This window comes from Podarcis vaucheri (assembly GCF_965113315.1).
Source record: "Podarcis vaucheri genome assembly, chromosome: 1".
Lineage (NCBI taxonomy): Eukaryota > Metazoa > Chordata > Lepidosauria > Squamata > Lacertidae > Podarcis > Podarcis vaucheri.
Genome location: NC_138759.1, coordinates 5,629,985 through 5,656,113, shown reverse-complemented (window position 1 = coordinate 5,656,113; position 26,129 = coordinate 5,629,985). Strand labels below are relative to the sequence as shown.

Genomic DNA, 26,129 nt, shown 5'->3' with positions numbered 1-26,129 from the left:
GAGGGCTCTCACACTATGCGCTCTCGGATCTTGAGCATCGTTAGGTGCGGGGGAGTCACTTCCATCCGGTTTTAGATCTTTGGTGGGAGAGGGTCTTTGGACAGGAATGGGTGGGAAGTTTCTCAGACGGTTTGAACCCACAATAACACTTCGAGGTGTGTCACAAGCGCGCGCAGGCGCAGTGGGCAGACGGGGTGGGGGAGATAAGGCAAACCCCCAATCAGAGCATAGCCCACCCTCCCCAAAGACTGGATCTTACGCAGAGACCTAGCTTGCACAAGTGGGACCAATCGGCCACAGCAATCCTTAAGACCGTGCCAAAATGATGCCAAGACGTGCCGAAGAGGTGCGGAGGTCCTATTTATAAGGGGGTGGGGAAAGATATGGAATCTAATCTTAGTCCTGCCCCCCGAAATTGCAGCCAGGCAAGCGAGTTAGCAATTAAGACAATGCGAAAAGAAAACGAGAGCGCGGCGGGGAGAAACCTTTCGGGCTGGGGAGGGAGAAAGAGAGGAAAGAAAATACCCCACCCCCCAATAGAAATAAATGACATTTTTTTAAAAAATAAATAAATAAATTAAAACTATAAAAGATATTGCGTTTACCTTTAAAATAATGACTCGCTTTATTTTTTATCTTTTAATATGTCGTTATAAATATATTTTGTCAAAATATATGATCATTATTGTCAAAACATTTGCACATAAAGTCATAAATAAGGTCAAGGTGAACGGATTAAGGGATTTTTTTTCCATTAATTTTTTTTTTTTTTTGCTGGCGCGCACGCGCCGCTGGGTGAGCGGCATAGGTGAGAAAGAGAATTTATGGCATAACTTGATGTTCCTTTTCTTTTTTTCGAGAAAAAAAAAAGGCACAGAAGGCCAGCCCATTCTTGAACCTGGGAGGAGGAGGAGGACAAGGAGAAGGAGAAGCAGCCCCTCTTCCCCGCCACTTCCATCCCTGGGGAATTTTGGACGGGGCGGGCTGGATGGTGAGGACTAGGGACCGGAGGGAGAGAACCGGACAGGGAAGAAGTTGATTTATCACTTTTTTTTAAGGGGAAAAAAATTCTCTCTCTCTCTTTGTTTCTCGCGTTTAACGACACCCACACCCTTCGACCACCATCTCCTGGTAATTCTTGAGGACCACTTTATCGTACTCGTCCAGGTAGAGCATAGAAATGGCGCTGAGCTCGGTGGGGACGCAGCAGGCTTTGGGGATGCTGCCGTTGACCGAGTTGACCAGCGTCTGCACGATGGCGTGGTTGGTCGAGTTGAGGTGGTCAGCCAAAGGGAAAGGGCAGTCCCCGTGGCAGTAGAAAGCCTGGTAGCCCGGCGGGGCCACGATCCAGTCGTTCCAGCCCACGTCGCTGAAATCCACATAGAGCGCGTGGCGGCGGCAGTTCTTCTTGTTCTTGCGCGCGCGCTGGTGCGCGTGCTTGGGGCTGCGCTTGGCCCGGCGCGTCAGCAGCGACTGGCCCCGGCCGTCGTGGCTGAAAGTGACCAGCAGGGGCCGGAGGCGGGCCCAGTCTCCGGCCCCCAGGCGGCCCCCTTGAGGTAAAGAGCGGCTAATCCGGACATGGCTGCCCTGGTGAGTCTGTAGCGCGGGGTGGAGGGGCAAAACCTCCACGGCCAGCCCGTGGTTGGGCTGGCCGCCTGCGGTCCATCGGATAACGGCGGGGCTCACGTCGAAGCTCTCCCAGCGGCTCACGTTGTGGTGCACCAGGCGGGTGTCCAACAGGCGGGTGGCTAGGTCCTCCCCTCGGCGGAGGGGCTTCATCACCTCGTAAATGTTGATCCGGTGGAAGCCCCTCTCCCAGGAGGACGCCCCGTCCTCGCCGACGATCTGCTGTCGGAAGAGCCGCAGCTCCGCCGAGGAGATGGCCTCGCCCGACGGCACGCTGCTCAGGTTGAAGAAGTAGCGCAGGCGGGCCGGCTGGTTGGCGGGCCCCGGGACTTGCTCGAGGTGCTCTGGAGAGGGGAAGGGGACCGGGAGGAGAAAGAAAGAGACACGACGGTTGGTGGTGGCAGGAGGAAGGAGAGACAGCAACAGACGCGCAGAACAGACGGCGCGGTTTGGGCAGGCCCGGACAAAACCGAGCGCGCGATGGCCGTGGGTTGGGTGGCAGGCTGGGTCAGCATCACGGGAAGGGCGCGATCCACCTGCTAAAGCACCGGGCTGGAGAGGAACAATACCCCTATCCATCTCCTCCAAAAGTAAAACCTCACCCCCCACTTTTGTCCATTTCACCTGCCTTTTGGGTTATCGCCACCCCCTGGCCGGCCCAGTTTACTCGGGGGGAAAGGCTCTTTTGATTGCCAGGAGGTGTCTGCTGCCCAATAGAAGCGCGCGAGGACTAGAGGAGGAGCCCCATCCTTGGACGCCTTGCGCAAAAGTTGCGCTGCGGGCAACAAGGCATACTTGGGGATAGCATTGCTGCGATCCTAAACGCGCTTTGCTAAGAAATGAAGCCAGGCCAGCCAGTGGCGTAGCGTGGGTTGTCAGCACCCGGGGCAAGGCAAGTAATTTGCGCCCCCTAACCCGTGGATTTGCGGCCCCTAACCCTACCCCCCAGATGTTGCGCCCGGTGCGGCCGGGCCCCCCCTGCACCCCCCACGCTACGCCACTGAGGCCAGCGGGTGATCGGGCTGCAAGGCTGCAGTTCCTGGCCCACTTATGAGGGTGCAACCTTCCCCCCGCCCAGCTTAAATCCTTAGGATTCCCTTCATAGTACAATACAGCCATCATCCTGCATAAGAAAGGGCGTAGGTAACTGCTCTCAGTTTAGGAGAGTCTTTGCTTTGAACTCAGATCATCTTGCTGGTAGAGGTTCGATCCTCCGCACCACACACTCTGGAGCCCTCTCCCCACTCTGTTCTCTGCCCCATTGTAGAAGCCTAGTGAGCTGTTTGCTGAGGAACCATTTGTGCGTCCCAGCCCTCCGAGCACGCCCTATCGTTGTTCCTTTTTTAAATTTTTTGCCCCACCTTACATGTGCACGGCGCTGGACATCGGGCCAACAGCACAAAGGACCCTGCCCGCGAGGAGAGTGCAAGCACGCCTTTAGGATTCAAGAACAGGCCTTCCCATTGTCCCAGGAAGAGTTAAACCCATGCGCCTCTCCCTCTCCCTCTCCCCCCCCCGCCTCTCTTTTAAAAAATACATCGGACGCTCTCCATTTAAGTGTAGATTTAGTAACTGTGAAATTCAGCCTCGCTGGATTCCCACTAGTCCGTGTATCGCGGGGTCGGGTGGCTTCTTGCGCTATCCGCCAAATTCGAATCAAGTCGCTGTTCTGTTATTTCCACATCCCCCCTCCGTCACCTCTGCACATAAGCAGAGTGCATTGTGGCCTGTCCTTCCCCTAGAAGTTCTTGCACGTGCTCGTGTGATCCATTCTTCACGGTCACGCACGCCCAGAGCACACTTCTTCTCCAGCTCTATCGTCAGCAGACGACTTTGATCCAAAAAGAGCTACTCTTGAGGAAACAGGTTGTGCCTTGCAATAGATGCCCATTTACCAAATACGGCTTGCGAGTTGTAATTTACTAATAAGAATAATAGTTCTTACTAATATTGCAGAGGAAAAAGTGGGCGGAAGTGTTTTAAAGCTACGTTTCCTCTTTAATTTTATTGTTAGGGGGAAAGGAGAGGCTCTCTTGGTGCGCGAAGCCCTCCCCCCAAAAAAAACCCCTCCTTTCTAATAACAGGGGTTGCAACCAGTACAGACTCCCGGCTCCAGAAGAAAGAAGCAGCAAACTGGCTACGAAACATTTGGATCCACTTGCAGTTGCATCTCTCTCTCTCTCTCTCTCTCTCTCTCTCTCTCTCTAACACACACACACACACACACACACACACACACACACAAACACACTTTCCCCCACAAACAGACGCAGTTTTACGTTGGTCCTTTTTAAAAAAGCCATCTCCCTCTCTTCCCTCCCTCCGTTTCCCAAAAGGAACAAGCGGGAGTTCTTTGGTTGGTTTTTTTGTTTAAAGGCGGGGACGAGCGCTTTGATATTTCTCCATAAACTTCTAAGTTTGGTCCGGGAAGAGAGGAGGAGCGAGATGGGGGTGGGAATAACAGAACCGGAGTGAAATCTGGAGCAGCTGCTGATGGGCGACTCAGAGAGAGAACGCCTTTCAGTCCGGGCGCACGCAGGCCGACGATCAACCGGAGAATGGTGGTTTAATAATATCAATAATTCTAGTTGGCAATAGCGGTCTCAATCGTGCAAAAGTAGTCTGCAGACCTCTCTCCTCCCAAGCGACGTACTGTATCCTGCTCTTAAACCAAGCGAGCCCACTTCTCGAGAGGTCAAACCCTTCCCCTAAAACATAATCAGATCGTCTTTCTCGTATAAACGTTTCTCCAGATCCCGGTTTCCGTGTGTGAGCGCAGAAATGCCCACACAACCCCCCCCCCCCGCTGTCCGTCCTCCTTAGCTGCTTCCTGGGCAAGGGAGGAGAAGGGCGGCATCCGCGCTCATCACGCCTCTCCATAGAGGGCGAGCCAGAGTCACGCCGGAGTATCACACTCGGAATCGGTTTCAGTCCAAATCCATCGCATCCACAGCCGGATGTGGAGCACGGGTGAAGGAGGAGGAGAAAACGAACTACCCCTTCCACCCCCCTCCAAAAAAAACCAGGGGACACCTAACCCCTGTCCAACCCTGGAATCTTGCAAGCGGTGCTTTTAGCCCGGGTCCGGCCTCGGGCCGCCTGATCCTTTCAGGAGCATTTACTCGCAAGAAAGCCCCAAACGGACACTAGGAGGGGTGCATCAGATTTCGTTCCTCCCCACCTCCCCGCAAAAAAAAAAAACAAAACAAATTCTGAAACCCCCTCACTACCAATCACCATCATAATAGTAGGAGATCTACTCAGAAGCGCTCCGTGCGCCCCGTTTGCATACCTTCGTGGTGGAAGCTCCTCACGGTGTTGGCGCGGCTGGTGGACTTTTCCGGGTACTGGAGGCTGAGATCCTGCAGTTTTTCCTCCTCTTCCCCGGACTGGAGGCGATAGAGATCCAGCATGTATGAAGGGACGAGCGCCGCCTTGCTGGGCTGCGGCCGCCGCCGGAGCCCGAACATCTGGAGTAGGGTAGCCTCGAACCCGCGCAAGAGTTCATGGCTCGGGAACGGGCGGCGCGAAGTCCCCGAGGCGCCTTCTCCGTCTCCGGCCTCCCCGGCTCGCTGCTGATGTTGGAGATGCTCCCCGACAACTTTCTTCTTCCCAGTCTCGGCAGGTATCAAGCTGGCACGGCTAGTACCTCCAAGCAGCACTCGGCACAATAAAATGACCATCAGGAGTCGGTTACCAGGCGTCATTGTGTCTCTGTTGGGGGGGGAGGGAAGGGTGTAGTTGGGTTGGGGGGGGGCAGAGAGCAGAAGGAGGGGAGGGAAGAGAGGGAGAAGGAGGGAGAAAGAGGAGCAAACAAACAAGGTCCGTCAAAAATGACACACTTTGGAAAAAAGTTAAAGAAACGCACATCCCAAGCTCAAAAAAACAAAGCAAAACACAGACCAGATTCCCCCCCCCCAAAAAAAATGCAGTGCAGAACCTTATTGGGACTTTACGCCCAGCCAATTAAGACTTGGGACTTTAGGGCCCCCCCCCGCGATTATCAACACCCCCCCAAAAAAAATTTCTCCTCTGTTTTATCTGAGCAACGATCTGCGTAAAAATGGGGTCACGAAACCAGCTGTTAATACGCGCGAACAAAGTTCCGAAAACCCATCTCTGCTTGTCGCCCATCAAAACAGGGCTTTGCACTTGTTGTTAATGGAAGTAATATATTTTTAAAAAAATGCACTGGGAGAGGCTGGGAGTCGGAGGTCCCGATTCATTGTTGAGCAAACTTCCAGGAGGTCTCCTTGGAAAGCGCTCTCCATAGCAAGTGTCTCTTGGAGTCTTCCCGGCTGCCGGCCGCTAGCCACTAGGTGCCCGCGGGGTGGCCCCGTCCGTGGGGGTTTGCGGGGAGGGTACGGGGAGATCTGCAGCCCCTCTCCGGCGTAAGGGCCTCGTGGATCGCGAGGGGAAGGGTGGGGGGATAAACGCGGAGGGGGAAGGAGGCGCCTTCTCCAGGGTCTCCAGTCGTTCTTATTTACTTCGCATTTGACAAATATCCCCGGGGGGTAAAAACTAGATCTTCCTTTTTAAAAAGGAAAAACACACACACTACAGTCCGAGCCGATGGGCGTTTACTTGGAAGTAAGCCCCAGTAGGGCTTACTCTCAAGTAAGGGCACGGAGAGATTGCACAGAAAATGCTCTCCCCTGAAAACAAACAAACCAAAAAACTGTTTCGAAATGAACCATTTGTTTTTAAAAGGAGCGAATAAAAGGACTCGGAAGTTTGAGAGTCCGGCGCTCGCTCACTCGCTCGCTCACTCTCACACACAACAAGCTCCGTCTCTCTTTCTCTCTCTCTCTCTCTCTCCCTCCCTCTCTTTTTCTTGGTTCTTTTTCATCCTCCCCCTCTTTTAAACCAGAACTCACACAAGGAATGAGAAAGCGCTACTCACTGACAGAAAGCAAGGCATATAGAAACAGTCCATGGTTCTTGACAGCCAAGCGTGGAGCAGGACTCGTGGGAAAGCTCACGCGGGGAATCCGGAGTCAAGCCGCTTTGCGGAGCCGGGGAGAGTCAATCTATCGCTCGCTGCTACTGCTGCTGCTGCTTCGCCTTCTTCCTCTTCGTCTTCTTCTCCGGGCTGCGGGCAGGAGCAATCGCGCGCCACGGCTTGCTGCTCCAGAGCGACTCCTGGAAAACGAATATATTTGAATATAATGAAACTCCCGAGCAGGCTGCCTTCTGCTTTTCTTCCAGCCCCGGAGAGGGTCACGTGGGTCCGAGGAGCCAGCCTGTCAATCAGCGGGCCGCAAACTCCGCCTTCCTCCTCCTCCTCCTCCTCCTCCTCCTCCTCCTCTGTCCTGGGCTCTGCAAAGGGATGTCCCACCTCCTTGGCCTCTGTCAATCTCCCCGTAGCTTTTCCTTTCCTTTCTCTTCTACTTTCCTTCTGAAGAGAGTGTGCGCAGCTGAGTGTGAACTGCAACTCCCTTTGGCTTGATCCAGATGAGAGCCCAAAGCCTTCCCAGTCCAGGCTTTACCTTAGGTAGCTTAGCATTGTATGCACTGACTGGCAGCAGCACTTGGGGGTTCAGACAGGAGTCTTTCTCAGTCCTACCTGGAGACGCCTTTGCATGGAACCTGGGACCTTCTTCATGCAGAGCGAACGCTCTGACCACTGAGCGACAGTCCCTTTTCTGCATGAGTGCTCCAAGACCACATTCAAAGGCAATTAGGAGGCGGCCCCCAAGCCACCCCCATTTTTAAAAATGTGCTGGGGGAGGGGACTTGCAAAGAAGAGATTGTTGTTGTTGTTTAGTCGTGTTCGACTCTTCGTCGGACACGACTAAACAACATTTTGAAATTGATTGAAAATCAATTTCAATCCATTACCCCCGAGGATGTGGACAGGCTGCTTGGACGCGTGAAACCAACCACCTGTCTCCTTGATCCTTGCCCATCCTGGCTTATAAAAGCAAGCCGGGAAGGGCTGGGCGATGGGCTCTGTGGGGTGGTGAATGCTTCCCTCTGTGAGGGCACATTCCCAGATCCGCTGAAAGAGGCGGTCATTAAACCGCTTCTTAAAAAACCATCTTTAGACCCGGCCAGTATGGCCAACTATCGCCCAGTCTCAAATCTTCCATTCTTGGGCAAGGTGATTGAGCGTGTGGTTGCTGAACAACTCCAGGCACGCCTGGAGGATGCGGACCATTTGGATCCCTTCCAATCAGGGTTCAGGCCTCATCATGGGACTGAAACTGCCTTGGTCGCACTGGTTGATGATCTCCGGCGAGCTAGGGGCAAAGGTGAGAGTTGTTTCCTAGTTCTGCTGGATCTCTCAGCGGCCTTTGATACAATCGACCATAACATCCTTCTGGACCGTCTAGAGGGGTTGGGAGCTGGGGGCACTGTTATACAGTGGTTTTGCTCCTTCCTCCTGGGCCGTGTTCAGAAAGTGGTGGTGGGGGATGAGTGTTCAGACCCTTGGGCCCTCACTTGTGGGGTGCCTCAGGGTTCCGTCCTCTCCCCCATGCTTTTTAACATCTATATGAAGCCGCTGGGAGAGATCATCAGGGGGTTTGGACTGGGTGTCCATCAATATGCAGATGATACCCAGCTCTACCTCTCTTTCAAATCAGAACCAGTGAAGGCGGTGAAGGTCCTGTGTGAGTGCCTGGAGGCGGTTGGAGGATGGATGGCAGCTAATGGATTGAAGTTGAATCCTGACAAGACAGAAGTACTGTTTTTGGGGGACAGGGGGCGGGCTGGTGTGGAGGACTCCCTGGTCCTGAATAGGGTAACTGTGCCCCTGAAGGACCAGGTGCGTAGCCTGGGAGTCATTTTGGACTCACAGCTGTCCATGGAGGCGCAGGTCAATTCTGTATCCAGGGCAGCTGTCTACCAACTCCACCTGGTACGCAGGCTGAGACCCTATCTGCCCACAGACTGTCTCACCAGAGTGGTGCATGCTCTAGTTATCTCCTGCCTGGACTACTGCAATTTGCTCTACGTGGGGCTACCTTTGAAGGTACAACTAACTACAACTAATCCAGAATGCGGCAGCCAGACTGGTGACTGGGAGTGGCAGCCGAGACCATATAACACCAGTCCTGAAAGACCTACATTGGCTCCCAGTACGCCTCCGAGCACAATTCAAAGTGTTGGTGCTGACCTTTGAAGCCCTAAATGGCCCAGTATACCTGAAGGAGCGTCTCCACCCCCATCGTTCTGCCCGGACGCTGAGGTCCAGCGCCAAGGGCCTTCTGGCGGTTCCCTCATTGCAAGAAGCATAGCTATAGGGAACCAGGCAGAGGGCCTTCTTGGTAGTGGCGCCCACCCTGTGGAACGCCCTCCCACCAGATGTCAAAGAGAACAACAACTACCAGACTTTTAGAAGACATCAAGGCAGCCCTGTTTAGGGAAGCTTTTAATGTTTAATAGACTATTGTATTTTAATATTCTGTTGGAAGCCGCCCAGAGTGGCTGGGAAAACCCAGCCAGATCGGTGGAGTAATAATAATAATAATAATAATAATAATAATAATAATAATAATAATAATAATAGAGTACCCACAGAGGTCCTAGTACAGGCATCCCCAAACTTGACCCTCCAGATGTTTTGGGACTACAATTTCCACCATCCCTGACCACTGGTCCTGTTAGCTAGGGATGATGGGAGTTGTAGTCCCAAAACTTCTGGAGGGCTGAGTTTGGGGATACCTTTCCTATTAGGAGACTGGTAGTGGCTGACAACTGCATATATATTTTTTGGTCAATTCACATGTGTGGGTTCATCGCTTGATGACCACGACACCCAGTGACAACTTGCATGTGCCAAACGGGTTATCACCACAGATTTCACACTACAGAGAGGACTTGCCTTACACATGGGGCCAGTTCATCCATCAAAGCCTTGTTAGCACACAAGGGCCTCAGGACTATCTACTAAAAACAGCTGAGGAGGTGACCTCTCCACCCACACACAGAAAAGCATGGGGGATATGAGAGAGGTGGGAATATGCCAGAGCCCATGTATTTTGTTCATCCAGTTTGCAGATGGCACCAAACTGGGAGCAGGTAGCTAATGCTGCAGAAGACAGAATCAGAATTCAAAATGACCTCAACAGATTGGAGAACTGGGCCCAAACTAACAAAACGTACAGGTGAAACTTGAAAAATTAGAATATCGTGGAAAAGTTCATTTATTTCAGTAATTCAACTTAAAAGATGAAACTAATATATGAGATAGACTCATGACATTCAAAGCAAGATATGTCAAGCCTTTATTTGCTATAATTGTGATGATCATGGAATAAGTTGAATTACTGAAATAAATTAACTTTTCCATGATATTCTAATTTTTCAAGTTTCACCTGTATTTCAATAGGGAGAAATGTCAGGTTTCGCACAGGCTGAAAGAACCAGATGCACAAATATATGATGGGGAACACCTGGCTTACTAGCAGTACACGTGAAAAGGATCTAGAGGTCTTGGTGGACCACAAGCTTGAGACGAGTCCACAGTGTGATGCAGCAGCAAAAAAAGCTAACACCATTCTAGGCCACATTATCGGAAGTATAGAGTCCAGATCAAGGGAAGCAATAGTACTACTATATTCTGCCTTGGTCAGATCACACCTGGAGTCCTGTATCCAGTTCTGGGCGCCACAATTTAAGATGGATATTGACAAGCTTGAATGTGTGTAGAGGAGGGCAGTTAAGATGATCAAGGGTCTAGAAGCCAAGCCTTATAAGGAACAGTCGAGGGAGTTGTGTATGTTTAGCCTGGAGAAGAGGAGACCAAGAGGAGTGTGGAGTTGCAGTGCTCTTCATCCATGACATCACGGGTACTAACCAGTAGGTGCCTGCGATACTTGAAGCACCATATTCCAGACAGCACCGTGCTAACTTTCGTAGGAACTGAGTTTGTGTGCCATTGAATTATGGTAGTTACCATGGTAATGAGTGTGTAGCTAGAAAGAGAATATTTCACATGCTGCCTCTTAACATATATAGGCTAAGTAAAGGATACCGTTGAGCAGACTGATTTAGAGAGGATAAGTAAATTACTGGTAGTTGCAAGTACCTATATTGTAACGCATGATAAAGCTTTGTATTTTCCCGCAATCTCTGAATGGTTAAAGAAAGATTTGGGATACTGCTTTGTTGCTGAACAGGATGTTTTCCAAGGCGTACTGGTAAGTTTAAAAGCCAAGAAAACAGATCTTTGAAAGATTGCAATTACTTGAGTGATAACTACAAAGATAAGATATATCCATACATTTTCCTGTCCCCGCTGTAGCAATTTAGAATGTATGGTGGGTTGATACTGTGTGGCATCAGACTAGTTTCATTGTTGTTCTTCATGGTTTAGGAACAACGTTGCTACGGTTTTATGTGATCTACAGTGGCACCTCGGGTTACATATGCTTCAGGTTACATACGCTTCAGGTTACAGACTCCGCTAACCCAGAAATAGTGCTTCAGGTTAAGAACTTTGCTTCAGGATGAGAACAGAAGGCCCCATTAGCTAAAGTGGTGCCTCAGGTTAAGAACAGTTTCAGGTTCAGAACGTACCTCCGGAATAAATTATGCGGATGATACCCAGCTCTACCTCTCTTTCAAATCAGAACCAGTGAAGGCAGTGAAGGTCCTGTGTAAGTGCCTGGAGGCGGTTGGAGGTTGGATGGCGGCTAACAGATTGAGGTTGAATCCTGACAAGACAGAAGTACTGTTTTTGGGGGACAGGAGGCGGGCAGGTGTGGAGGACTCCCTGGTCCTGAATGGGGTAACTGTGCCCCTGAAGGACCAGGTGCGCAGCCTGGGAGTCATTTTGGACTCACAGCTGTCCATGGAGGCACAGGTCAAATCTGTGTCCAGGGCAGCTGTGTACCAGCTCCATCTGGTACGCAGGCTGAGACTCTACCTGCCCATGGACTGTCTTGCCAGAGTGGTGCATGCTCTGGTTATCTCCTGCTTGGATTACTGCAATGCGCTCTACGTGGGGCTACCTTTGAAGGTGACCCGGAAACTACAACTAATCCAGAATGCGGCAGCTAGACTAGTGACTGGGAGCGGCCGCCGAGACCACATAACACCGGTCTTGAAAGACCTACATTGGCTCCCAGTACATTTCCGAGCACAATTCAAGGTGTTGGTGCTGACCTTTAAAGCCCTAAACGGCCTCGGTCCAGTATACCTGAAGGAGCGTCTCCACCCCCATTGTTCTGCCCGGACACTGAGGTCCAGCTCCGAGGGCCTTCTGGCAGTTCCCTCACTGCAAGAAGCCAAGTTACAGGGAACCAGGCAGAGGGCCTTCTTGGTAGTGGCGCCCGCCCTGTGGAACACCCTCCCACCAGATGTCAAAGAGAACAACAACTAGCAGGCTTTTAGAAGACATCTGAAGGCAGCCCTGTTTCGGGAAGCTTTTAATGTTTGATGTATTATAGTGTTTTAATATTCTTTTGGAAGCCGCCCAGAGTGGCTGGGGAAACCCAGCCAGATGGGCGGGGTATAAATTATTATTATTATTATTATTATTATTATTATTATTATTATTATTATTATTTATTTATTTATTTAACCCGAGGTACCACTGTATTTATAAACTTTCATGGGATGGGCTTTGGGAGTAAACCCTGAGGAAAAATCTGTACCCACTGTCTTGTGCAGAGGTCAGCAACCTTTTTCCGTCATGGGCCAGTCCACCGTCCCTCAGACCATGTGGGGGGCCGGACTATATATTTTTTAAAAATATGAATGAATTCCTATGCCCCACAAATAACCCAGAGATGCATTTTAAATCAAAGGACACATTCTACTCATGTAAAAACACGCCTAGTCTTGTGGGACATCTTTGGGAGAAGAAAAGGGTAAGGAGTACAGTGGTACCTCGGATTAAGTACTTAATTCGTTCCGGAGGTCCGTTCTTAACCTGAAACTGTTCTTAACCTGAAGCACCACTTTAGCTAATGGGGCCTCCTGCTGCCGCCGCACGATTTCTGTTCTTATCCTGAAGCAAAGTGCTTAACCTGAAGCACTATTTCTGGGTTAGCGGAGTGTGTAACCTGAAGCGCATGTAACCTGAAGCGTATGTAACCCGAGGTACCACTGTAAACCCTACACAAATCTGGAGGGGAGTCCCTAGGGATGGCGTCTTGTACGCCTCCTTCTGGCAACTCTTGAAGCCAAACTGGTGCCAAGTGTCTTGCGCTGCTTTGCTTTGGACCACTTCAGTAAGACCGAGAGCGGGGTCTCGCAGGGGTTACCAAAGGTGTCATGACACCCAGGGCGGCAAACCACTATGTACGGCGCATGTGCGGTGTCACTACATACAGCACATGCACCATACATAGCGACACCACACATGTGCTGTACATAGCTTGAGCGGCACCAGCAGCATGTACAGCCCATGTGCGGCATTGCTACATTTTCTTTTTGTTCCTATTTCTTTTTTCCCTTCTTTCTAGGTTGCCTTTTTGTCAACTTTCTTGTTAGCTCGTGTTTGTTAGTTTTTGTTTGTTTTTTCTTTATGTGTAATTTTTTGTATAATCTCAATAAATATTCTTTTTAAAAAAACATTCCTGCATCACAGGGGGTTGGACTAGATGACCCTGGTGGTTCCCTTCCAATTCTACCATTATATGAAGCCAACTTCCTTTGGTGGCTTCTCCCAACATGTCCTGTTCAACCTAAAACCTACAGGTCAGTGAAGTACGTACAATCTTTTATGTGGGGGTAAGAATTAGGGCCGGCGTCTTAGCATTTGGATGAAAGGCAGAAAATATATTTTATAAATTCAAACTCTTGGATGTTTTCTTTTTTTAAAAAAAAAAGTCAGAGGGTCTCCGTTTCTTGCTCTGAGTGACTGAGAGAAAGACAGGCAAATTCCACTTTTGTGGAAGCTTTCTGGAAGCCCTGTCCTCGGTGACATGCCATTTAAAGAAAAAAGCAAAAAAAAAAAAAAGTTCCTAATAAAGGAGCACGTTAAACATGGGCGAATAATGAGATTTCATGTTTGATCCAGGCTTTGGGGCTGAATCTGATCATCCCAATTATTTCCTTACGTACGTGTCCCCCTTTCCTCTCTTTTCTTCTTTGCAGAATGCGTTCCCCTGTAACGCTCATAAAACTACCTGCGTAAAGAAACAATCCTTTCTGATCGCTTTATGCTCAGCTGAGAGACCTTTTGCACAATCCCTTTGCTGCATGAATCAAGAATTTTTCTCCTCCCCCCCCTCTACTGCCAGTCTCCCACCCCACCACCACCCTGATCAAACTCAAATCCGATTAGGAACTTAATCACCCCAAGTGAAGTAATGCAAACATATTGGGTATTTCCATTTCACAGAAACAGGGCTGGTTGTTGTTTTCTTTCTAAAGGCAAGGAAGAGAAAGGCAAGCTTTTATGGGGGGCAACAGAAACCTGTCCACAAGGGCTCAGGGTGGGCAACTGACCTTTTAAAATAACAAACAAATCACTTGCCCAATCATAAAGCATTCCAAACCCACCGTTTAAAAGACTTGATTTCATTATGTAAAAAAGAGAAAGGGAAAAAAAGTTCATCAATTGCCCGTTCTGCTTAAGGCGATCAAAGCCTTTGCATTGTTTTGAAGTGCAAAAAAGTGACTCAACACAAACTATGCTGCACTATACAGAAAATAAAAGTTATAGAGTGAGATGGCAGAACATGTACAGAGAACTTTCTGCATGGAGGGGTATTCAAAAATATGATAGCCCTCCCCCCCCCAGTCTATGGACCGAAGTGGTAAGGGGTAGCTCCGTCCATAGAGCATGAGATTCAGTTGGAGGATGGATGGCGGCTAACAGATTGAGGTTGAATCCTGACAAGACAGAAGTACTGTTTTGGGGGGACAGGAGGCGGGCAGGTGTGGAGGACTCCCTGGTCCTGAATGGGGTAACTGTGCCCCTGAAGGACCAGGTGCGCAGCCTGGGAGTCATTTTGGACTCACAGCTGTCCATGGAGGCACAGGTCAAATCTGTGTCCAGGGCAGCTGTTTATCAGCTCCATCTGGTACGCAGGATGAGACCCTATCTGCCCACAGTCTCACCAGAGTGGGTGCATGCTCTGGTTATCTCTCACTTGGACTACTGCAATGTGCTCTATGTGGGGCTACCTTTGAAGGTGACCCGGAAAGTACAATTAATCCAGAATGCGGCAGCTAGACTGGTGACTGGGAGCGGCCACCGAGACCATATAACACCGGTCTTGAAAGACCTGCATTGGCTCCCAGTACATTTCTGAGCACAATTCAAAGTTTTGGTGCTGACCTTTAAAGCCCTAAACGGCCTCGGCCCAGTATACCTGAAGGAGCCTCTCCACCCCCATCGTTCTACCCGGACACTGAGGTCCAGCACCGAGGGCCTTCTGGCGGTTCCCTCACTGCGAGAAGCCAAGTTACAGGGAACCAGGCAGAGGGCCTTCTCGGTAGTGGTGCCCTCCCTGTGGAACGCCCTCTCACCAAATGTCTAAGAGAACAACAACTACCAGACTTTTAGAAGACATCTAAAGGCAGCATTGTTTAGGGAAGCTTTTAATGTTTAATAGGTTATTGTATTTTAGTGTTTTGTTGGAAGCCACCCAGAGTTGCTGGGGGGACCCAGCCAGATGGGCGGGGTATAAATAATAAATTATTATTATTATTATTAATCTCAGGGTTGTGGTTCGAGCCCCACACTGGGTGAAATACTCCTGCGTGGCTGGAGATTGATGACCCTCTAGTCTGTCCTGACTCTACGATTCTACAGTCTAGAATTCTGCAACTCATTTATTTATAGAACAAAATTTATATACAAGCGTCGGAAACCCTCCAAGCAGTTTGCGAAAATAGAAAGTAAAACGTAGACATTCTCAATAAATTAACAGGTATTTGAAAATGTTCAAAAGATGGAGAAAACCAACAGCAGCTAAGAAGCCATAAAATGCACGTAAACCTCTCCGGATCTGGCTTGGGCTTGCCTAAAGGAAAGTGTTTTAAGGAGGCTCTGAAAAGGCTCCAGCGAAGGCACCTGCCTGGCGTCAAGTGTCAGGGAGTTCCAAAGTTTCATTTCTTACAAGCGGGGAATGTTATGTGGCAGCATTAATGGTGCCCATTTCGCAGATTGGAATTAATATACTATCCCAATCCACCACAATCCCTCCCTCTCTGGCTAATGTTCAGGTCTGATTGTGGACACTCACGTAGACTTAATGGCATAATTTCTCCACACACAGAAGAGAGAGATCAGCAAGCTTGAAAGGGAACCTCGGAAATAATGGGGTGTGTCCAAATGCAGCTGCGTGTGGTCTGAACCTTCTCAGTATCCCCGAAATGTTGACTGAGTGTTGTGGGCTAGCGGCCACTCAACCTGGAACAGAGGCTTAGCCGGCCACAACTGGAAGCCAGGCATTTAATAATCTCAGAAGCATAGAGCTGAAAGGGACAACAAGGGTCATCTAGTCCAACCCACTGCAATGCAAGAATCTTTTTGTCCTACATGCAACCTTGAGATTAAGAGTTAATAATAATACACTGGTACCTCTGGATACAAACGGGATCCGTTCCGGAGCCCCGTTCACATCCAGAAGCAAACGTAACTAGTGACGGCACGTCTGCGCATGCGCACACCGCTTTTCGCCACTTCTGCACATGCGCATGACGCCCTTTTGAGCTTCTGTGCATGCGCAAGCGGCGAAACCCAGAAGTAACGCACTCCGTTACTTCCAGGTTGCCATGGAGCACAACTCGAACACGCTCAACCTGAAGCGCATTCAACCCGAGGTATGACTGTAATAATAATAATAATAATAATAATAATAATAATAATGATGATGATGATGATGTTATTGTTTATATGACACCCATCTGACTGAGGTTGCCCCAGCCACTCTGGGTGGCTCTCAACAAAATATTAAAAACACAATACAGCGGTACCTTGGGTTACAGACGCTTCAGGTTACAGACTCTGCTAACCCAGAAATAGTACCTTGGGTTAAGAATTTTGCTTCAGGATGAGAACAGAAATAATGCTCTGGTGGCGCAGTGGCAGTGGGAGGCCCCATTAGCTAAAGTGGTACCTCGGGTTAAGAACAGTTTCAGGTTAAGAATGGACCTCCGGAACAAATTAAGCTCTTAACCCGAGGTACCACTGTAGTGTTTTTAACTTCGTATTGCTGGTCCTGTGCTGTGAACGCAAGAACACAAAAAAGAGCCAGCTGGATAAAACCATTGGCACATCTACCCGGCATCCTTTTCTCCCAGTGGCCAACCAATGGGTGCCCAAATGGGAAGTTCACAAGCAGGATTCGAACACAAGAGCCACAGCAAGGGGGTCTTTCAGAAGCATCGCTGGCTCCAACTGTGGAGGCAGAGAACAGCCATTCTGGCTAGCAGCCATCGATAGCTCTTTCCTCCGTCAATTTGTCCAGTCCTCTTTTAAAGCCATCGGGCTTGGCGACTGTCACCGCTTCCTGTGGGAAGGAACACTCTTCCAGTAGAGATTCGCCCAGCTTTCCCATTTCTCCTGCAAGGATGTTTTTTCCCCAAACCACACCCACATCACATGCGACATTAGAGGCGTTGGGGAAGGTTTGGACACAGCTCCCAACGCACGGCCTTAAAATGTGCCCCTGATTTGGCATTGGCAAGGGAAAGCAGGCTTAAGTTCTTCTTCTTCTTCTTTGGCGATCCCTTGTAAGAGTGTCTTCCATAAACACGGTTTTAACAACCTTTCTCCCTCCTCTGTGTGACATCCTTTAATATATTTGAACATGGCTATCATATCACCCCTAAGTTTTTAATGTGTGACATTTTAATGTATTTTTAATCTTTGTTGGAAGCCGCCCAGAGTGGCTAGGGAGACCCAGCCAAATGGGTGGGGTACAAATAATAAATATTACTATAACTATAACTAGGTCCTGCTCAGAGTAGAGCCATGAAAAAATTAATTGAATCACTTGAGCCCATCAATGTCAATGGGTTAACTCTAAGAATGGGGGTATCTCTCTTTGGCGATCCCTCGTAGCCGAGTAAGATTTTCTTCCATAAACAAAGTTTTAACTGTGAGTCCGTAAGTGACTGTGGAGGCCAATTCTGGATCCACACGTCCTTCCACAGTTTCCGGGCAGAAGTTTCTCTCTTGTGTCCTGAGTTCGAGTGTCTTCAAAGCCCATGACACCTTTGGTCAAGCCTGTTCTCCAACTGGAGCGCTCGCAGGCAAGTGTTTCCCAATTGTCAGTGTTTATATTACATTTTAAAAAAGATTTGCCTTGAGAGAGTCTTTAAATGTGTCCTTTTATTTAAAATGCACCTCTGGGTGATTTGAGGGGCATAGGAATTTGTTCGTTTTTTTTCTTTTTCAAAATATAGTCCGGCCCCCAACAAGGTCTGAGGGACAGTGGACCGGCCCCCTGCTAAAAAGGTTTGCTGACCCCTGCTCTAACCACTACACCGCAGTGGGTCCTGCCATCAGAACGGTGCTAAAAGGGAATACAGAGGTATCTCACCTCTCTGTAGGCATTGGATTCCACCCAACTTTGGGGGGAACTGGCGTGTTATGTGGGAAGGCCCAGCAGGGCCCATTGCAGGCTGCAGGATATTGAGGAAGCCAAGCCCCCTCCTTAAAAACTTTTTGGGGGACCTTCGACCCCTGGGTCCCTCTCCCCACATGGTGCACCTGGCTGCAGGAGCGAGGTTCCCATGGAGAAATTATTAAAATTATTGTTATTGTTATTAATATATACCTAGAGGTCTCAGAGCGGATCACAAAAAAGGTCAAAATATATGAAATTAAAAATAAAAACAATAATCCAATAGCACCCTCCCCCCGAAATAGCCACATTTTAAAGGGTATAGGATGTTGATTAGATCAGCCAAAGGCCTGGTTACAAAGGAACGTTTTTGCCTGGCGCCTAAAGGTGTATAATGAAGGCACCAGGCGAACTGCCCTGGGGACAGCATTCCACAGACGGGGAGCCACTGCACAGAAGGCCCTGTTCTCATGTCGCCACTCTCTGGACCTCTAGATGAGGGGGCACAAGAAGGTCCAGGTGATGATCTCTAGGTTCATATGGAAAGAGGTGGTCCTTGAGCTATTGAGCCGTTTAAGGCTTTATAGGGACGTGCTTTTGAACTGCTAGGTTGGCAGGAGCAGGGACTGAGCAACAGGAGCTCACCCCGTCCCATGGGTTAGGGACGTCCAATTCTCAATGGACTGCTATCTACTCACAGTATAAAAAAGACTGGCGGTGATCTACCCAAAGTTGTTGAGCTTTTTTTTAGGAAGGTGGGGTTACACCCTGCGATCCACCAGTAGATCATGACCTACCTGTTGGACATCCCTGGGGTAGAGGGTTAGGCTAAAACTTGGGAGGCCACAGTTCGAATCCTGACTTGGCCACGAAGCTCTCTGGGTGTGATCTTGGGGCCAGTCCCTGCCCACCTCACAGGGTTATTGTGGAGGTTAAATGAGGAAGGGGGAGACCCGTTGAGCTCTTCGGAGAAGAAGGCAACAGATAAACCAAGAACTCCAGCCTGTTGCTTCATCAGCCTTCCCCAGGTCGGATTCTCTTTCATTTTCCTAGGTTTGCGCAGCTGTTCGGAATCTTTGCCCAAATGTTTGTCTGGGCCCTCTCTCGCTCACCATTTCTAAGAGATAATAAGTAGTTTTGGAGGACACATTCCTTGTGTTCTGAAATAGTCTCTGGCAGGGAGAGGGGAAAGTATGCTTTCCTAGGGCACAATCCGCTTGGAAAGTTATCTTGCCCAAAGGCGGATCGGGACGGAACTGTCGGCCTTTCCCGGGACTCCTGTTTGTTCCTGCGGCGCTTGGGCAGGAGATCTTCCCAGCCCTCCGCCATGAGGCCATCTGGCAGATGCAGATAAGCAGATTCCTCGTGGATCCAAGGGCTGCTTGTGTTTTTTAAGGAATTCCGCAGCGCTGGCAGCTGAGGCCGCATCTGGCCCAGCAGAGCCCCTTCAACTTGAGCAGCTCCTGTCTTTACTTTCCACTTCCAAACGCACCACTTTGCCTGAGCCAAGCCACACACACCACTAGAGGAGTTGACATCTGCCTCCATCCTTTAATTGTCTCCTGCGGATCTGCTAGAGCGGAAGGCTAAGCGATTTCGAGGCAGAGGGAAAATCCGTTTCAGAGACTGGTGGCTAATCCATCTGTGTGTCTGTGGCTACACATTTGAATCATAGAATCATAGAATCATAGAGTTGGAAGAGACCACAAAGGCCATCGAGTCCAACTCCCTGCCAAGCAGGAAACACCATCAGAGCACTCCTGACATATGGTTGTCAAGCCTCTGCTTAAAGACCTCCAAAGTAGGAGACTCCACCACACTCCTTGGCAGCAAATTCCACTGTCGAACAGCTCTTACTGTCAGGAAGTTCTTCCTAATGTTTAGGTGGAATCTTCTTTCTTGTAGTTTGGATCCATTGCTCCGTGTCCGCTTCTCTGGAGCAGCAGAAAACAACCTTTCTCCCTCCTCTATGTGACATCCTTTTATATATTTGAACATGGCTATCATATCACCCCTTAACCTCCTCTTCTCCAGGCTAAACATGCCCAGCTCCCTTAGCCGTTCCTCATAAGGCATTGTTTCCAGGCCTTTGACCATTTTGGTTGCCCTCCTCTGGACACGTTCCAGTTTGTCAGTGTCCTTCTTGAATTGTGGTGCCCAGAACTGGACACAGTACTCCAGGTGTGGTCTGACCAGAGCAGAATACAGTGGCACTATTACCTCCCTTGATCTAGATGCTATACTCCTATTGATGCAGCCCAGAATTGCATTGGCTTTTTTAGCTGCCGCGTCACACTGTTGGCTCATGTCAAGTTTGTGGTCAACCAAGACTCCTAGATCCTTTTCACATGTACTGCTCTCAAGCCAGGTGTCACCCATCTTGTATTTGTGCCTCTCATTTTTTTTGCCCAAGTGCAATACTTTACATTTCTCCCTGTTAAAATTCATCTTGTTTCTTTTTGCCCAGTTCTCTAATCTGTCAAGGTCGTTTTGAAGTGTGATCCTGTCCTCTGGGGTGTTAGCCACCCCTCCCAGTTTGGTGTCATCTGCAAATTTGATCAGGATGCCCTTGAGTCCATCATCCAAGTCGTTGATAAAGATGTTGAATAAGACCGGGCCCAAGACAGAATCCCTTCTCCCTCCCCCCCCCCAAAAATGTTTGTTTTTAAAAAATATTTTCACTTATTTATGCAAGAAGCAAACTGACAAACCCATATCCAAGAGCAAGGGTCAGCAAACTTTTTCAGTCCGCTGCCCCTCAGACCTTGTGCTATATAATTAAATTTTTTTTGGGGGGGGGAAATGAATGAATCTCTATGCCCCATAAATAACCCAGAGATGCGTTTTAAACAAAAGGACACATTCTACTTATGTAAAAACACGCTGATTCCCGGACCGTCCGTGGGCCTTTAGAAGGCGATTGGGCCGGATCCGGCCCCCGGGCCTTAGTTTGCCTACCCATGTCCAAGAGCATCCAACAGACAAGAAAATAACATTTTTTTATTGGGCCTATTAAAACACATGGCAATTTGTGGAACTGATATCTTTGTTTAAAAACTAAAATGAGTTAAACGTTAAATAGAATCAAATATATATTTGGTGCTGGGGGGCAGGGGAAAAGGGATGTCAAATACTGATTGTTTCATTAATGTTTTTAAGGGTGGTGGAAGGTAAAGGTAAAGGTAAAGGGACCGCTGACCATTAGGTCCAGTCATGGCCGACTCTGGGGTTGCGGTGCTCATCTCGCTTTATTGGCCGAGGGAGCCGGCGTACAGCTTCTGGGTCATGTGGCCAGCATGCCTAAGCCGCTTCTGGCGAACCAGAGCAGCGCACGGAAATGCCGTTTACCTTCCCGCCGGAGTGGTACCTATTTATCTACTTGCACTTTGACGTGCTTTTGAACTGCTAGGTTGGCAGGAGCTGGGACCGAGCAACGGGAGCTCACCCCGTCGTGGGGATTCGAACCGCCGACCTTCTGATTGGCAAGTCCTAGGCTCTGTGGTTTAACCCACAGCGCCACCCGCATCCCTAAGGGTGGGGGGAAAGGGAATGCAATTATGGGTCGATCATTAATTACATGGGTCAACAATTATGCTGTGCATGCTATAGGCAGGGCTCTGTGCATTTTGTACAGGTGTGAGGGGGAGGCCAATGGCTCCCCCTTTTCCGCACTTAGTCTTAGCCGAACCCAGGACACAACAGTGTTCTCCAGAATGGCCAGAAGTGGCCCAGAAACTGCTGTTTGCACAGAAGGCTGCAACATTGCTGCAGATAGGGGCAAGATACTGTTAGTATGCTGCTCCTTTGCTCAAAGATTTGCACTGGCTGCAACTTTGTTAGGAGAACAAATTCTTCAAGGGGTTACAAGGGATGGAAGAGAAATTCGATTCAGTTCACATTCAAAGCCCAAACTGGACCTACCGTCGAAATCGGAGTGGCAACAAATATTAATGGAATACGCAGAGCTGGCTAAGCTATCAGGAAAAATAAGAGACCATGCAGATCAAGTATTTTTCAATAGATGGGGTTTATTTAAAAGTTAAGAAAGTACAATTATCTTTCATAAGTAATTATTAAAAATAGAGATAAATAGTGTGCTAGATAAATACAAAGTTAAAGCTAGATGGAATTGGCGGGAAGTCACTGGAACCAAAAGAAGATTGTGATAAAGTCTAACAGATACTGATATTTTTTGTCGTATATTTTTTATTATGGATAATTTTGATTTTGTGTTATGTTTTTTTAAGTCCAATAAAGCATTTTTTTAAAAAATAAAAGCCGAAATTGGACATTAACATTCTATGGCCTTTTAAAGGGACGGGGGCAGTTATTGGTTTCTTTTTGTTTTGCTTTTTTAATCACGTGTTTTGTGTTTTAATTTAGTATTTTTATGTTGTGATCTTCGGATGAAGGGTGGTCTGCAAATCTAATAAATAAGCAAGTAAATGAATAAATAGAATTTCCCTTTCCAAAACAAGATGAGAACTGAAACACGGGGATCCTTCAAAACTCACATTTATCTGGATTTTGTGATGCAGTGGGGAGAATGATGTTATACCTGAAGGAGCGTCTCCACCCCCATCGTTCTGCCCAGACACTGAGGTCCAGCGCAGAGGGCCTTCTGGCGGTTCCCTCACTGCGAGAAGCCAAGTTACAGGGAACCAGGCAGAGGGCCTTCTCGGTGGTGGCGCCCACCCTGTGGAACACCCTCCCACCAGATGTCAAAGAGAACAACAACTACCTGACATTCAGAAGACATCTTAGTGATGGGCAAATGCACTGAAGTGTGTGGGATGAAGGAAGAAAGTGTGTCAGGATGAATACTTGTTGTCTTATACACACAGACACTCACTCACACTCTCTACAGAACAAACGTTCAGCAAGGACCAGATACAATCTGATCTCTACGCCAGCATTCTGCAAGCGAATCAGGATGCATGCTCAACAAACAGGTTAATTGGAGGAGCCCATGATTGACAACCTTATGATTATGATTATTTAAGGGTGATGTCCACACCAAGTTGGTTTTCTTTTGTAGGAGGACGTTGACCAGCCTTAAATTTTGAGTGCGTTGCTAAAATTCCTGCCTGATTCCGGTCAACTGGATCCTAGATTTTCTTTGAACACTTTTTATTTTATTTTCATTTTTTAAAAAAGCTGCTGAGATCTCTTTGCAACCAGTTCCCCTACAGTCTTATCAGCAAAAGTAGCCAACCTCCCTCTGCCTACCCCCCCTTCTCGGCTGAAGCTGGGAATGTTTTCAAAGGGCGGGTGGTGGTGGGGGGGGGGAGAGAGGGAATGAATGAAGCCCGAGGCTTGCTCCTGGGTGTTCTCAAGAGTTTAAATGCCACTTCTTAAAGAGTTAAAGATCTAGATGGCTGTACTAAGAGGGATGATAAACTAATCACTCATTCGCTGTTGGTGATCTGGCGTGTCATTTACCGAAACATGGAATGCATTTAACAATGTCAAGCCAGGGGGGGTTGGGAGAACCCTTAGCACCGTTGCCAGAAGATGGATGGATTGTCATGGGCTACTCTGGAGAAAGTCCTCCAGACTCATAATTATCTGCGCAGGAGCGAGAAAAGTATGCATCTTGTATAAGTGTGTATCTGAAGAAGTGTGCATGCACACGAAAGCTCATACCAAGAACTAACTTAGTTGGTCTTTAAGGTGCTACTGGAAGGAATTTTTTTTTTATTTTGGCTCAGTGTATCTGAAGAAGTGTGCATGCACACGAAAGCTCATACCAAGAACTAACTTAGCTGGTCTTTAAGGTGCTACTGGAAGGATTTTTTTTTTTTTTTTGGCTCAGTGTATCTGAAGAAGTGTGCATGCACACGAAAGCTCATACCAAGAACTAACTTAGTTGGTCTTTAAGGTGCTACTGGAAGGAATTTTTTTATTTTGACTCAGTGTATCTGAAGAAGTGTGCATGCACACGAAAGCTCATACCAAGAACTAACTTAGTTGGTCTTTAAGGTGCTACTGGAAGGAATTTTTTTATTTTGACTCAGTGTATCTGAAGAAGTGTGCATGCACACGAAAGCTCATACCAAGAACTAACTTATAATAATAATAATAATAATTTATTATTTATACCCCGCCCATCTGGCTGGGTCTCCCCAGCCACTCTGGGCGGCTTCCACAGAAACCAAAAAACACTAAAATATCATACATTAAAAGCTTCCCTGAATAGGGCCGCCTTAAGATGTTTTCTGAATGTCAGGTAGTTTTCCATCACCTTGACATCCGATGGGAGGGCATTCCACAGGGCGGGCGCCACCACCGAAAAGGCCCTCTGCCTGGTTCCCTGTAGCTTCGCTTCTCGCAATGAGGGAACCGCCAGAAGGCCCTCGGCGCTGGACCTCAGTGTCCGGGCAGAACGATGGGGGTGGAGACGCTCCTTCAGGTATACTGGGCCGAAGCCGTTTAGGGCTTTAAAGGTCAACACCAACACTTTGAATTGTGCTCGGAAACGTACTGGGAGCCAATGTAGGTCTTTCAAGACCGGTGTTATGTGGTCTCGGCGGCCGCCCCCAGTCACCAGTCTAGCTGCCGCATTCTGGATTAGTTGTAGTTTCCGAGTCACCTTCAAAGGTAGCCCCACGTAGAGCGCATTGCAGTAGTCCAAGCGGGAGATAACTAGAGCATGCACCACTCTGGCCAGACAGTCAGCGGGCAAGTAGGGTCTCAGCCTGCGTACCAGGTGGAGTTGGTAGACAGCTGCCCTGGATACAGAATTGACCTGTGCCTCCATGGACAGCTGTGAGTCCAAAATGACTCCCAGGCTACGCACCTGGTCCTTCAGGGGCACAGTTACCCCATTCAGGACCAGGGAGTCCTCCACACCAGCCCGCCCCCTGTCCCCCAAAAACAGTACTTCTGTCTTGTCAGGATTCAACTTCAATCCATTAGCCGCCATCCATCCTCCAACCGCCTCCAGGCACTCACACAGGACCTTCACCGCCTTCACTGGTTCTGATTTGAAAGAAAGGTAGAGCTGGGTATCATCTGCATATTGATGGACACCCAGTCCAAACCCCCTGATGATCTCTCCCAGCGGCTTCATATAGATGTTAAAAAGCATGGGGGAGAGGACGGAACCCTGAGGCACCCCACAAGTGAGGGCCCAAGGGTCTGAACACTCATCCCCCACCACCACTTTCTGAACACGGCCCAGGAGAAAGGAGCGAAACCACTGTATAACAGTGCCCCCAGCTCCCAACCCCTCTAGACGGTCCAGAAGGATGTTATGGTCGATTGTATCAAAGGCCGCTGAGAGATCCAGCAGAACTAGGAAACAACTCTCACCTTTGTCCCTAGCTCGCCGGAGATCATCAACCAGTGCGACCAAGGCAGTTTCAGTCCCATGATGAGGCCTGAACCCTGATTGGAAGGGATCCAAATGGTCCGCATCCTCCAGGCGTGCCTGGAGTTGTTCAGCAACCACACGCTCAATCACCTTGCCCAAGAATGGAAGATTTGAGACTGGGCGATAGTTGGCCATACTGGCCGGGTCTAAAGATGGTTTTTTAAGAAGCGGTTTAATGACCGCCTCTTTCAGCGGATCTGGGAATGTTCCCTCACAGAGGGAAGCATTCACCACCCCGCAGAGCCCATCGCCCAGCCCTTCCCGGCTAGCTTTTATAAGCCAGGATGGGCAAGGATCAAGGAGACAGGTGGTTGGTTTCACTCGTCCAAGCAGCCTGTCCACATCCTCGGGGGTAACGGATTGAAATTGATTCCATGCAACTTGACCAGACAGGGCTCTAGCACTCTCCCGCCCCAGCCCTGCTCCCACGGTGGTGTCTAGCTCCTTCCGAATATGAGTGATTTTATCTGCAAAAAACTTTGCAAAATCGTTGCAGGAGATCTTGGGGTCTTTACAAGGCCCCGATGGTAAAGGTGGTTCCGTTAAATTGCGGACCACCTGAAAGAGTCTCCTGCTACTATTTTCTGCAGATGCAATAGAGGCGGTGAAGAAAGTCTTCTTCGCCGTCGCTATCGCCACTTGGTAGGCTC

At 48.9% G+C, this 26,129-nt stretch overlaps 1 protein-coding gene across 1 annotated transcript; it reads right to left on the bottom strand.

The window, feature by feature from the left end:
* Positions 1-624: 624 nt before the first annotated feature.
* Positions 625-6,837, bottom strand: BMP4 (bone morphogenetic protein 4). The gene is made up of 3 exons (XM_082218750.1): positions 6,530-6,837; positions 4,919-5,340; positions 625-1,970 (listed from the first exon to the last, which is right to left on the bottom strand). Exons 2-3 carry the CDS (start codon positions 5,331-5,333, stop codon positions 1,096-1,098), a joined length of 1,290 nt encoding a protein of 429 aa, XP_082074876.1. The 5' UTR covers positions 5,334-5,340; positions 6,530-6,837; the 3' UTR covers positions 625-1,095.
* Positions 6,838-26,129: the final 19,292 nt, after the last annotated feature.

Bases quoted from the DNA above. Each gene is read 5' to 3' on its own strand.
- BMP4 (XM_082218750.1), bottom strand. From the start codon at position 5,333: ATGACGCCTGGTAACCGACTCCTGATGGTCATTTTATTGTGCCGAGTG. The intron at 1,971-4,918 runs GTATGCAAACGG...TCCCCTCTCCAG, and splicing joins GAGGAGCTTCCACCACGAAG to AGCACCTCGAGCAAGTCCCG.